Source organism: Astyanax mexicanus, chromosome 1 (assembly GCF_023375975.1).
Source record: "Astyanax mexicanus isolate ESR-SI-001 chromosome 1, AstMex3_surface, whole genome shotgun sequence".
NCBI lineage: Eukaryota > Metazoa > Chordata > Actinopteri > Characiformes > Acestrorhamphidae > Astyanax > Astyanax mexicanus.
This window is the reverse complement of record NC_064408.1, coordinates 69,243,605-69,256,658: the sequence shown is the minus strand read 5'-3', so window position 1 is coordinate 69,256,658 and position 13,054 is coordinate 69,243,605. Positions and strand designations below refer to the sequence as shown.

General features: G+C 38.9%; 1 protein-coding gene across 8 annotated transcripts in view; it reads left to right on the top strand.

The window, feature by feature from the left end:
- LOC103031412 (nesprin-2) overlaps positions 1-13,054 on the top strand; it is a 157,193-nt gene that overhangs the window by 28,313 nt on the left and 115,826 nt on the right. For 6 of the 8 annotated variants that reach the window (XM_049482143.1, XM_049482156.1, XM_049482127.1 and 3 more), the window contains exons 19-27: positions 54-155; positions 1,914-2,087; positions 2,788-2,946; positions 4,252-5,160; positions 6,762-6,896; positions 8,128-8,277; positions 10,148-10,329; positions 12,260-12,344; positions 12,885-13,006. In XM_049482143.1, the coding sequence (XP_049338100.1) occupies positions 54-155; positions 1,914-2,087; positions 2,788-2,946; positions 4,252-5,160; positions 6,762-6,896; positions 8,128-8,277; positions 10,148-10,329; positions 12,260-12,344; positions 12,885-13,006 (2,018 nt within the window). The remainder of the gene's footprint in view (positions 1-53; positions 156-1,913; positions 2,088-2,787; positions 2,947-4,251; positions 5,161-6,761; positions 6,897-8,127; positions 8,278-10,147; positions 10,330-12,259; positions 12,345-12,884; positions 13,007-13,054) is intronic. The other 2 variants (XM_049482120.1, XM_049482150.1) reach the window with 2 other exon arrangements.

Here is a 13,054-nt window from a genome sequence, read left to right as displayed (position 1 = left end):
AAGAGACACTATACTCTTACTCACTGACATTCTCGCTCTATCTCTGTTTTCAGATGATGATGAAAAGGTTGAGAGAGATGGATTTGGGCTCTTTATCTCCGTCTCCAGGATTCAGTGAGGAAGCCCTGCAGAAACTTAAAAATGTGCTGCCAGAGGTCAGAACAGATGCTGTTTATGCTTTATAATAAGTACATATTTTTATCCCTAAGAGACAGTTGGTTTCAAGTGTAGATGCTAATATGTAGATCCATTAGTTTAATAATCAAAAGCATTGACAACCACATATTGCTGCCATCTCAAGAGCAGAAAGCCAGACTCTCTTCTATTATAAGTGAAGCTGGTAAATTGATCACTATAACCACACACATCACACATCAGTCATATTTATTATTCTACCTTCTGCTCGATTGCAAAGAATTATGTTGCATATTTACTTTGCACAGATTGTACTTAGCTTTTTTTAACTATCCAACCCTATATTTCACACTGTTATTCTTTATATTGTACTGTTTCGACCCCCTATTTATTTTACGGGTAAAGCTCCAAACTGATAAAAACGTCTAGGGTTTAAGGAGGCAGTAACATAAAAGAAAGACCACACAGACCAAGCACAGATAGATTTTTTTAGTAAAGATGTATTAAAGATCAAGACAAATCACTTAAATACACAAAAAGTAAACTACACAACAACTTCAGTTGAGCTTAATGCCAAAATTACAAACAAAACAAATCTTAACCCAACCTAGGTAGTACAAAGACTACTAGAAATAATTTAAGTAAGGCTTTTACAAAATGTAGGCCCCAGTCTGTAGGCCTATAGCTCAGAATGGTACAATGAGTATTTACAAACAAAGAAATTCAATCTGCCATGGACCACATGGTGATGGGGAACACCGTGGGCCACTTGCTCTGTGTGAATGTCTGATATATAGAAGACACCATCCAAAAAGCAGCCAATCCACATGACTGCATGGGAGATTCACCTCAAAAACATCAAAGTATAAAAACAGCCATGCAATCCACTTTAAGACCTAACATGTATACATTTAATGTGTATCATTTTTTTCTTGTTTGATCTCTTTTTAGATTCATGTTTTATAAATTCTGTCTTACATGATATCTTGATGATAACTTCAGTCAGTCATAAAAACATTTCACTGCTATTTGTACTATGTGTGACTGTGTATGAAACTTTCAATCTGAGAGATATGACAGGGTGGTAGAGGGAGCTGAGCTTTGCTGTAAACATTAAAAAAAATATATAGAATGGTGAATAGTAAAAGGGGAGGAGCTTCAGACCGCTATTTCATAAATACACTTCATGTAACAGCATGTTCAGATTTTTTTTTTTGTGATGAAGAATTTTTATATTTCTTACAAAATTTAAACAACAACAAGGGGAGGGGTGCAGCAGACAGGCATTAAGAGTGAATGCAAAAGAGAAAAAATGCTATGGGTACAATCATCTTCACAGAGATAAATAAGAGGAAGTGTTTAAATTCAACGCATACTTTGCAGAAAATCCAAAATATTCAACACAAAAGTCTGCCATGTTTCAACAGTTATGAGCTAAGCATGATGAAGTCGAGCAGCGGTACATTCAAGTTTTGCTATATTCAGTAGATTAACCACCCAAAATGATTCCATATGAAGTCCAGGTGTAATCCAGTTTTGTAGAATTGTCTTTTTAGCAGCAGTAAATCCAGAGAATAATAGCTTGCACTGTGTCATCTTCAACTCCAAGTTGGTGTTATCATTCAGGAGACACAAGCATGGATCCAAATTGTATTCTATTTCAAGAATATCAGACAACACTGTGTTTACATATCTCCAAAATGATGTTCAAAACTTTTTGATAGGAAAAAAAAATCTTTATGCACTAATAAAGGATTATCTTATCTCTCTCTGAGCAGGTAAGAGAGACTCTGAGCAGGGTGGAGCAGACTTGTGAGGGGCTACAGAAGGGGGCGTCTCTGCTGGAAGGCAGACTTGCTGAGCTGGATCACTGGAGCACTGAAGCTTTAGAAGTCTGCCAGCAGCTTAAAGAGTGGCAGCACAAGCACCAGAGACCTCATCCCAGAGTCAAAGTGAGCATACAGTCAATGCATTTCAATGCAGATTCTTGATATATATATATACATATATATATATATATATATATATATATATATATATATATATGTATATATATATATATATATATATATACATATATATTTATATATATATACCATCTTATGTCTCATGCATAATTTTTATGAATAACAGTACTTATCAGACCCGCTCTAGTGACTGGATTACCTGTCAGGTTCCTAGAGGTTTTACCGAACTGAGAAAATCTGGAATTCACTGCAAGAAACTCTAAAACTCAGCTCACTTGTGGCACTCAGTCATTTTAAACTATTAGTCTCTAACCACCAGACAGCCTGTGTCTGTTTGAGTTAAATTTTCTTTTACCCCTTTAATAATTTATTAATTTATCTAATTCTATATTTTACCTTTTAGCATTTTTATTTATTTTATTCATTTCATCTTTTTATTTTTTAGTTCTATTAATGGTTTTGCTTTTGGCCTTTTACCTTTTTATTTCCTTTATCTCATCCTTTTATTTTTTATATACTTCTTAATTTATGAATAATATTGTTATTTATTTATTTAAGTTTCACCAGTTACCTTTTTTATGTAATTTTGGTGTTATTTTAGTCTTCTTTTTCATTAATTGATTTTTATATTTTATAATGTTTAATTTTTTTTTTGTTTGTTTATTTATTCATTGGCACTTTCTAGTCACTGATCAGCAGAGGCCTGCAGCTGGAGGGCCAGGTGGTGACAGAAAGCCAAGATCTGCAGTCTCTGCTGGAAAATGTGCAAAAGAGCTCCGCCCAGCCATATCTCAGCATATCTGCCCTACAGGACAGAGTAAAGCACACCGTCAAACGCTGTCAGGTAAGAACAGAATATCTGTGTACAGTTTCTTGTCTGAGCTCATATCCAACTTCTGCCTCTAGCCATGCATTTACAACAGAGCAATCTAAAGGTTTATAGAGTGTATAATGAAGAATTGATTTTACAACAGTGAGAAATTGCTGCTTTTGGGAGACCCAGAAAAAAAAGGTTGTGATATTTCAATTTTGACAATTTAACTATTATGCATGAAAGAATGTGGATTTTTTTTTGTTAACATTTCCTTTGAAGTTCATTAAAATAAAAGCAGGATGAGGAAGAAAAAAAATCTGAACGGGTTAATCCACAGATTATCTGCTGCTTTGTGTGCTCTCAAAAACCTGCTCCAAAATTTTGAAAAAAAAAAAAGCTTCCTGAAGTATGGAAACCAGGTAAAAGTGGAAAGCACGGTAGTGAGTCTTGCTGTCTACAACAAAGAACACTGAATAGCTGAAGGCTGTGGTTTAACATTATTGTAAATTTCTGAAATCTTGCACAATGAAATAATCTAATATTGAAGAAAAACTAAGTCATGTAAAAGTAAACACTTGCTCCTCTTGCTGTCATATAATTTGAAAGCTGCAGTAGCTGATGTTTTGGGGAAGAAAAAAAAACACTCCGGTTCCTGAAGTTTTTTGGTTCCTATTTTTTTTGAGACAAAGTTTTTTCATTTCCCAAAAATTTTCAGAGACAAAGTTTTTTCGGTTCTGAAAATGTTTCGGAGACAAAGTTTTTACGGATCTCAAAAAGTTTCTGAGACAAAGTTTTTCTGGTTATGAATTTTTTTCGGTTCTGAAAATCTTTCAGTTCGGAAATTTTCCGGAGACGAAGTTCTGAATTTTTTTTCGGTTCTGAGAATTTTTCGGAGACATAGTTTTTTCTGGTCATAAAAATGTTTCGGTCCTCAAATTTTTCAGAGACGATGTTTTTCGTTTTTTTCTGGTCCTAAAAATTTTTCGGTACTGAAATTTTTCGGAGACAAAGTTTTTTCGGTTCTGAATATTTTTCGGAGATGAAGTTTTTTCGGGCCCAACATTTTTTGGAGACAAAGTTTTCTTCTGTTCTCTGTTGGCCACACCCCCACAACTGAGATATCAATAGAAGCAGTCTCATCCTAGAATAGCCCAGAATGTCCTGATGACAGTATTGTAAGATTTAAATAGATTGAATAACCTATTTTTGACTTATAGGTCTAAGATTAATGTCCACTACACTGGATAAATTAAAATTTTCAAGTCAAAGTTGTTTGTATCTTGCATGATGTTAAAAATCCAATTTCTCCCCATTTTCTTGTTTCCTCTCTATTAGGAGACTATAGAGGAGCTTAGCTGTTTGGGGGTAAAGCGTGAAGGACTGAGTGAAGATGGTCAGCCTCCTCCGAAGGTTATTGTTCGAGCATACAGCACTCCAGAGGCCCAAACAGGAACCTTCCAAAAACATGAAGCTCAGGCCTGCAGAGTTCATCAGGAGAGACTAACTCAGCCTCAAAGCCAACAGATTAGTAGCTGTTCTCAGGTACAGAAACTACAGCTGAAAGCTAAGCCTGCTACTCAACCCCACTCGCTCTCATTGGCTGATCCTCTGAAGCAGCCTGATATTGTTAGAAATAAAGATGTGCTGCTAAAACAGACCCGAGCTATGCCTTCATCGCCTCTGAGAAAAGAGAGTCAGACAGAGACTGAAACTCATCCAGGCTCATCTGTCTCATCTGCCAGCAGCTCTCAGAACGTATGCAGTTTTCAGCTAATGACTTCACAACAGCAAAAACACTCTGATACTCAATCCAAAGCCAAGCCGCAAACACAAACTACTACTCTGCACTTGCACCACGGTCTTGTGGATAAGCCTCAGCGTCTTCCTCAGTCTTTGGAGGCATCACGCCCACATGTCAGGGCATCACCACAAGCCCAGGCCGAGCTCCACACGCAGAGCGACACACCCACACACACCCAGCTTAATATCTTACCCCAAACTCCAAAACATGCCCAGGCCCAGCTGAAAACTCCGAGTCCCAGCACACGCCAGAAACACAGAGGCCAAGGAAAGACTACAGGCTCTGCACACGTCCCCGGACAGACTGAGGTTTACTCTAAAGCACAGGCCATGGCCAGGAGCAGGATGGAGAGAGCTAAACAGCATCTGCATCAACACATCGAGGAGGTCATCACCATCTTCAGCAGCAGAGTAATATCTGAAGAGCAGGCCAAGAGAAAGAAGGTGAGTTCATATATGCTATTTGATATATTTGTCTTGCTTTAATGTCTTAGAGTTGCTGCCAAAAAAAGTTTTTTTCCTTTTAAGATGAGTCAGTGTTTTATTAAAAGAGAACTTCGGTGTAAAATGGACTTTTGGTGTAGTAAAACATGATAAAAAGTTCCTCCACTCTCCCACAGCGTTACAAGATCCAGAAATGTTTACGGTTTGTCCAAACACCCTTCAGACTGGGTGATACATCGTGTTAAATTGCTTTTTCCACTGTTATCCAGCTCAAAGGAGCTCCACACCTCATTTCTAGAATCTGGAGAGCCCTGACATTTAAAATGAGGCATTAATAACTTAAAAAGTGCACAAGAAGCTTATTAAAAACCTCTGTTTACATCCTATAATGCTAGCTTCAGCTCTGTGTGCTGCCATCACTGTACTGTTAATAACATAGACATATATGTACATAGACTCTGCATAGCCTGCCTCCTGGCGCCACCTAAAAGCTAGCATTTTCCTATTGACTTCACACAATAAATAATTCAAGCACACCAAAATGTGAGAGAAATCTATTAGTTTATTGGTCAGACAAGCAAGGAAGTACATGCATGAAGAAGGTCCTGTGTTCTGGACTATTGCATGTTTTAGTGCAATTTAACATGGTGATTAATGGCAGTGTAGTTTTGCACTGAAATGTTTTTTTTTTTTTAGCTTGTAAGCACTTAAACAGTCTTTAGGCAGAAGTAGTCCTGTTTTACCACTGTTTCACCATTATATGAAATTGCATAATTAACCTGTCAACATTCTGACCCCTGGTTCATATCACTACTGTAAAGAAAACACATTTCAAATAAAACCACTCTAAATTAGAGCTTAGATGAGGCCCAAAAAATCCAGCCCGACCTGGCCCAAACCTGTGCACGTTCTGCAACGTTTGGCAACGCCCCATAAACTGTCAATATGAGCCAGCACCCAATTTAAACTCAACCTTTTTTTTTTTATTAAGTAGAACGTTAAAAGCACGTTCAGAGTTTTTAACAAATATTTTCTGGCTGTTAGAATGAGCAAAATCTGTTTAAAATAATGTTAATTAACATTGCAACACTGAAGAAGTATAGACCTATTATTTGAGAACAATGTTTATTAAGAAAAGCTGCACACAGCGCTGCAAGTCAAGTGCATATTGCGGACAAATGGTGGAGCTACGTCCTACGCCCTGCTTGATTATAACATTTTAACTTTGGTAAAACACAGTTTGATTTGTTACTTTACTTATCAGCTTTATATAAAATAAAAAAATAGCATAAAAAAACAAACGCATACATCACAGACCATTTTCTTGAGCCCGAGATCAGGTCGGGCTTGGGTAAAGGATCTAAACTCTACTCTGAATGACTGTTTACATTATAATAACTGGATTATGCATTATTGGTAAGTCTGAAATTGCCCCTTTGATATGAGCTTCAGGATCAATATATCCGTTTGAAGGTTCTAAAGTGGTTCCTCGTTGGCGCTGATGTAAAGAAACAATTTTGGCATCTTCAGTTTTTCAGAATGTGAAACACATCTGTGCAGCACTGTTTGATCAGTATAATGTAAATAATTTCTACCTGCAGGGGGCACTCCGGCTGCTTAGGCCTGCAGTGTTAGAGGAGTTCCTGGAAGCTGTGGAAGCTGTAGGAGCTTTCTGTTCTGAGGTCCAACTCCGAGATATGGAGCATGTCTCCCTGTCTGTCAGAGCCCAGTGGGAGGTAAATCACAGACACAGAACAGACGCGCTGCATTTAGCCTGGTGTATTTGCATGTTGCACAGTACTGATATTAATACTAACATTTAATGCAATAAACTGGCATGCTGTAGACATGCTGAATGTGGTTTTGGAGAATCAGTGTCAGTTTTTTTATAATTGCATGATTAAAAAGTGGGACGGTAACATTTCTTTACTTTGTGTCCAATGCAGCAGTGGACCATTGATAAAGGCTACACACACACACAGTAATAATACATGTACAGGATAAGAAATATAGTGTATATTCAGTTTGTTGTAGGTTGTAACACTAATTAGAAGATGAATAGAAATTTGCTTGAACATCTACGGAGCCCCTAAGGCCGGGGTGTCCGAACTACGGCCCGCGGGCCATTTGCGGCCCGTTTCCTTTTTTGGAGCGGCCCGTGAGGTATTTTAGAAATAGAATGAAAGTTGGCCCGCTGTTAAGCAGGTCTTTATAATGTGAGATTCAAAGTTTGAACGCTAGGTGTCAGAAACGGGCAAAAGAGTCTAAAAGCGGAGAGGGTGCGCATTTCTAGCGCAGAAAAAAAGTTGCCGTAATTAAGGAGTTTAATATTAAGAGACATCATGAAATTAAACATTAATTTGAAAAATCTTAGTTTACACAACACTGTCAAAGATAAAGATAGTAAGTCAAGTAAAATGGTGTGTAAATGAAATAATCAGGGAAAAAAGTGTTATTTAAAGTGGAGTGTGGCCGGTGACTTCAAATATATTTCTCCTTCTGGCCCCCAACAAAAAAAGTTTGGACACCCCTGCCCTTAGGTATAATAATGCATGGGCACGACTTATTAAGGCTTATTAAGACATGGGAACGAGTTAATTAAATTAAAGCCATTAGACCGGTCCACAAGATCCTTTTTGTTTCACAGCTAACAAAGTGCCGGTTATTTTTGTCTGATATTAAAGTTTGTTTGATTAGCAGAAAAATAGCAGCATTGGAAAAAAAAGAAAACTATAGGGGAGCAAATACTTTTTCACACCTGTGTATTATCTGGTTTATCGGAGGGAGCAGGTGAAGAGGCAGGAGCCTGTCAGGGCAAGCTGATTCTCAGTATTACGTGTTACATGTCTGGATATAGCCATAGGCAGTAATGTTTGTTATATATTAGAACGTAATAATCCTGAATGTCCTGTCTCTTAGCTGCATCTGAAGTGAATCTAAACACATCTACTGTGTTTCACTGCTTAGGTTGTACGCTTGGCTATAGAGTCTTTTCTGCCAGATTTGTGGCGAGAGGTTCAGCGAAGGGATCCTGAAACTGAGGCTGTTTTGAAATCTGAACTAGACACTAACACTGAAACCCCAGCCTGTGTTCCAGACCAAGTGTGCAGTGAAAAGGTACTTTAACACAGCATGCCCTAATCTCCACGTTCTTGCATGTCATTCACACCAGCACCACTGCTTCTTCTCACTGTTCACCGCTGTAGAAGACGCTTTCTTAGTGTGTATCCGCTGTACTGTGCACCTGTACTATCGCTGTGATCACACAACCTCATATCTCCAAAATTAAATGTGTGTATTTAGTTTGAAAGCATTAAGTACTTACTCTTTTTGAAATGCTGCAAATGAAAAGGTTCTTCTACACTCATTGCCTACAGTAGCCAATAAAAGTTGTTTGCATCTCATAAATATTAATGAGTAAGAGCCAAAATGCCGCCGTTCTTCCCCGCCCATTTCCCCACCCAACTAAAACAGCCTGAAACAGGAGCACTGGAGCACTTTTCACAGGGCATTCATACACACATCATAAAACACCGTAAAATTAATGAGCAAATATAAAATTAGACCTTTACAATGGTAAATTTTGTAACGAGCAGTATGACTTGTTCCTTACATTAAAGCATGTTAATAAAAAAATAATGAATTTTTAATTTAAAACGATTTATATTGTTTCATTACTTCAAGATATGATTCATGTTTACACAATTCTGGTGAGCTTCTGATAGGTCGGATAGTGAGTGCAGGTAGATGGAACATTCTTTTTCGGAAGTTGTGCAGGAATTAGAGGTTAGATCGGGCCCTAAATATCTGACCCGACCCGGCCCGAGCCCGTGCACGTTCTGCCCCATAAACTGGCTGTTTTCTGGCCGTTTGAATGAGCGAAATCTGTTCAGAATGATGTTATTTAACACTGAAACACTGAAGGTGGGTTTGCTAGATTTTATTAGTTTTTACACATCAGAGAGATAAATCTGAGAAACCCATGAACAAACTCAAAAACTCAATAAACTTTACAGATTCCACTAATTTTCAGAGAAAAAGAGAAAGAGAGAGAGAAAGAGATTTATCAGTTCATCCTTCCTGTGAGTATGAGCTACTCACAGGTACTTATAGCTGTGTGGGTGTTTGTTCCACTGTATCCGACCTGACCCGAGTTCGGATCGAGCTTCGGATCAGGTCGGGTTCGGGCAGAGAATCTAAGCTCTAGCAGGAATTTAACATACCATCTTATGGCATGTCAGTGTGTAGTGCAATTTACAGTGGATTTAAATTAACTGCTGAGCCCACAGTCATGTCTAGTTTATACTACATAAAAATTTATTTATTTTATATCATTATCAGATCATCAAAATAGTGAGCCATTAAAACTTTTCCTGTTGTTACGATAGCAAAAACACACTGACCCGCCCTAAATCAAGCTGCGTATTGACGGCTCACTTAAAAAGCGCTAAAATTTGACCCTAGGTTTGCTTTACATCATTTCTGAAATGTGTCCAAGTCTAATTATTCATTTTATAGAGAGTTCCAAGATTCCTGATGTGTTTGATTATGAGTCATTTAATGTTCTATTATGACTGATTGCTTTGATGCTTGTCTGAGCAGACTGTAAAGAGAGACGTCTCTGCTTGTTTGCATTAGTAAACACTTGCCGTCAGCTTTACTGTCTAATCACTTTCAGTTCATCTCTACCAAGCCTTATTAGCTCTAATGGGATTGTCACCTCACTTTCAGAGTGCTCCTCACACAGGTGTCTCTACAAAAAGCCGGGCAGTAGAGGTGCAGCAAGTTGCTGTTAGACAGCATTTTCGAATGTACATGATTTACAAGCTCAGTCCTACATAAACAAGCATTCTGTGCATTCTGATTGATTGAAACTGTACTTGAATGTAGTCCTTGTGGTTCCATGAATTACCTCTTCAGATGTTTTTTTTTAGATGCCTACTCTGCCACATATGTCTTACATACTGTGTTGTGCCTCCACCCGCAGGCATGCTCCCTAATCGCGGAGCCAAGAGAACGTCTGGAGGCTCTGCATGTACTTAGTGACAAGCTGAGACCCTCAGCCGGCTCCTGTCTGGCCACCACCCATCTGAGGGAGAGGAGGAGCAAACTGGAAAATGTTCAGTATCACATCACCCCAACCAGCAGCACAGTGCTACTACAGCACAGGTGAGTCCTAAACTGCTTTCATATAAGAATGTATGGAAAATCAGGTCTGAATATTATTTGGAGCTGCCCTTTGACACATATACACATTATTATAATTCACACATATTTCACAGTATTGTACAACCTGAGCTTTTTACTGCAGAAAGTGTTTCGAATGGTGTAGGCAAAGGTGTGATTTTTGTGTGGATTTTTGACCCAAGGTGGATTTCCAGGAAAGTTACTTAGTCTGTTCCAGTGGCTTATCAACCTTTTTTAAGTTGCGGCCCACTTAACCCAACGCAAAACCTTCCACAGGCCCCTAGGAATATTTTATTTGTCAAAAATAAAAGAGCCAAATACAGCAACTTGTGCACGTGAAGTCTAGTGCTAGGTACTTACTGCTGTAGTTTTGGTTCATGCTTGCATTTTTCTGTTTTCTCAGTCATAATGCTTCATTCCAGACTATCACTGAAAATGTAACTTGCTATACATGTTTTGGTTTGCAAATTTACTAAATGTTTGTCATATCTTAAAGGAGAACTCTGGTGTAAAATGGATTTTGCTGTAGTAAAACATGATAAAAAAGGTACTTACCTTTAATAAATAGCACAGCTCTGGTCTCCCACAGCTTTCCAAAAGTTTGTCCAAACACCCCTCAGACTGGGTGAAACGGGGCATAAATTGCCCCGATAAATCGCTTTTAACACTGTTATCCAGCTCAAAGTAGCTCCACACCTCCTTGCTTGAATCTGGAGAGCCCTGACATTTCAAACGAGGCATTCATAACTTAAAAAGTGCACAAGAAGCTTTTTAAAAACTGCTGTAAACATCATATAATGCTAGCTTCAACTCCATGTGCCGCCATTACTGAACTGAAAATAACATATATATATATATATATTTATATATAGACTCCGCATAGCGTAGCAGGTGGCGCCAGGAGGCAGACTATGTGGAGTCTATGCATATATGTCTGTTATTTATTAATGGGTGCTTTCACATCCGCACATCTTTTTTTATTTCAGTTCTGGTTAGTTTTCTCTTTTCCCTATGTGTGAAAACAGCAATTGCACTTGGGTGCGGACCAAACAACTGAAACGAAACTTGCAACAAATCTCAGTTCAGTCCAAATTAACTCCGGGCAAAAGGCTCCACATGTATAAGCTTATGAACTGCTTTGGACCAGACCAAACCGAATATAGGTGGGAAAATTCTCTAAAACAACTGTGAGGTCCATTTTTAGTGAAAATGTCCGATTTGACAACACATGAGTATTTACATGGCCAAGAACCCAACCCATTCGTTAGGACTTCCAAAACCAGGAGGGTGAAGACTTTCACATACTTCCTCCGATACATGTGAAGTCAGACTCCGCCCCTTTTTAAACTGCTGCTGATTCAGCATTGCAGAGTAGCATCACAGCGCACTCGGAAGAAAGCGCAGTGACTCGGTTCTGATAAATCAGCTGATTGATTGATGTGGGGAGAGAGCGCCATCTACCCACCCAGAGAGAGAGAAAGGCCAATTGTGCTCTCTCTGGGCTCTGCTAGCCGATGGCAAGCTACATGAACAGGATTCGAACTGGCAATCTCCTGATCGTAGTGGCAGCGCTTTAGACAGCTGGTCCACTTAAATCCCCCGGTATTTCCATGTCTAGTTGTAAATTGCAGCTTTGTGGAATAAGCCTGTTGTGTAGATAATTTAATATACCGTATTTTAAATCACATTTTCTCAATACATTTGTTTTTATGTATGTATTAAAAGCTGTAGTCATATAATACATACAGTACATACTTCCTTTCTGTTGTGTTTATGCTCTGGCACATGCTCGTCATTATGGACTGATTCAACCTAATGACCTGGCCTGTGCCATGTGCCTGGGTTTATTTGTATGTGTGCGTATGTGTGTGCGTATGTGTGTGTGTGTGTGTGTGTGTGTGTGTGTTCTTAGCAGGGGGGAGCAAACCCAGGACAACACCCTGCTGAGAGAGACTGAACTGCCTGCTGACCAACCGCTGAGCCAAGTACACTCACAGGTACATGTGCGTGGACACGTGTGTGTGTGTGTGTGTGTGTGTGTGTGTGTGTGTGGGGTCCACTGTGTGTGTGCAGTTTCTTTATCCTATCCACAACATACTTTTTAAGCAAACCAAGTAAATGATTACTGCTTAAAGAACACATTTCATTACAAAGAGTGTAATATGTGACTGAATTACAGCATATTTTTAAAACAAGTCCCAGTGCTCAGTATGGAAATGCATTTATGTTTTGTGTTTTTAAGGATCTATATTACTCAATTTTTGTAGCTTTTTAACATCTTTGTCTTCTTTTATTGCACAAAGTTTAATATGTACATTTCATAGATTTCTGTACGCATGCTTTGCAGTGTCTAAGCACTTTAGTCCAGCTTACACGAAGCTGCCATTGCTGATAGGCTGAGCCTGACCCTCTTAAGCTCAGCAGTGGCTTGGTGATGTTAATCCACTGTAATTGAATAGGGCTGGTGGATAGTACACACATTTGCTCTGTGAGTTGGTGACCCTGTAACTCAGCCTCGTCCTTCTCCACTCCCACAGGGCATCGTTCAGGCCGACAGCACAGAGGCCAAGCAGACTCCCGACACGACTGTTATTCACATTAGCCAAACACAGGAAGAAGAGGCTAATGAAGGGACTACCTCACAGAAAGCTCACAGCAGGTACCTCCTTTTTATTACATCACTGCTGTTTGTGCTTTGTGTTTCTCT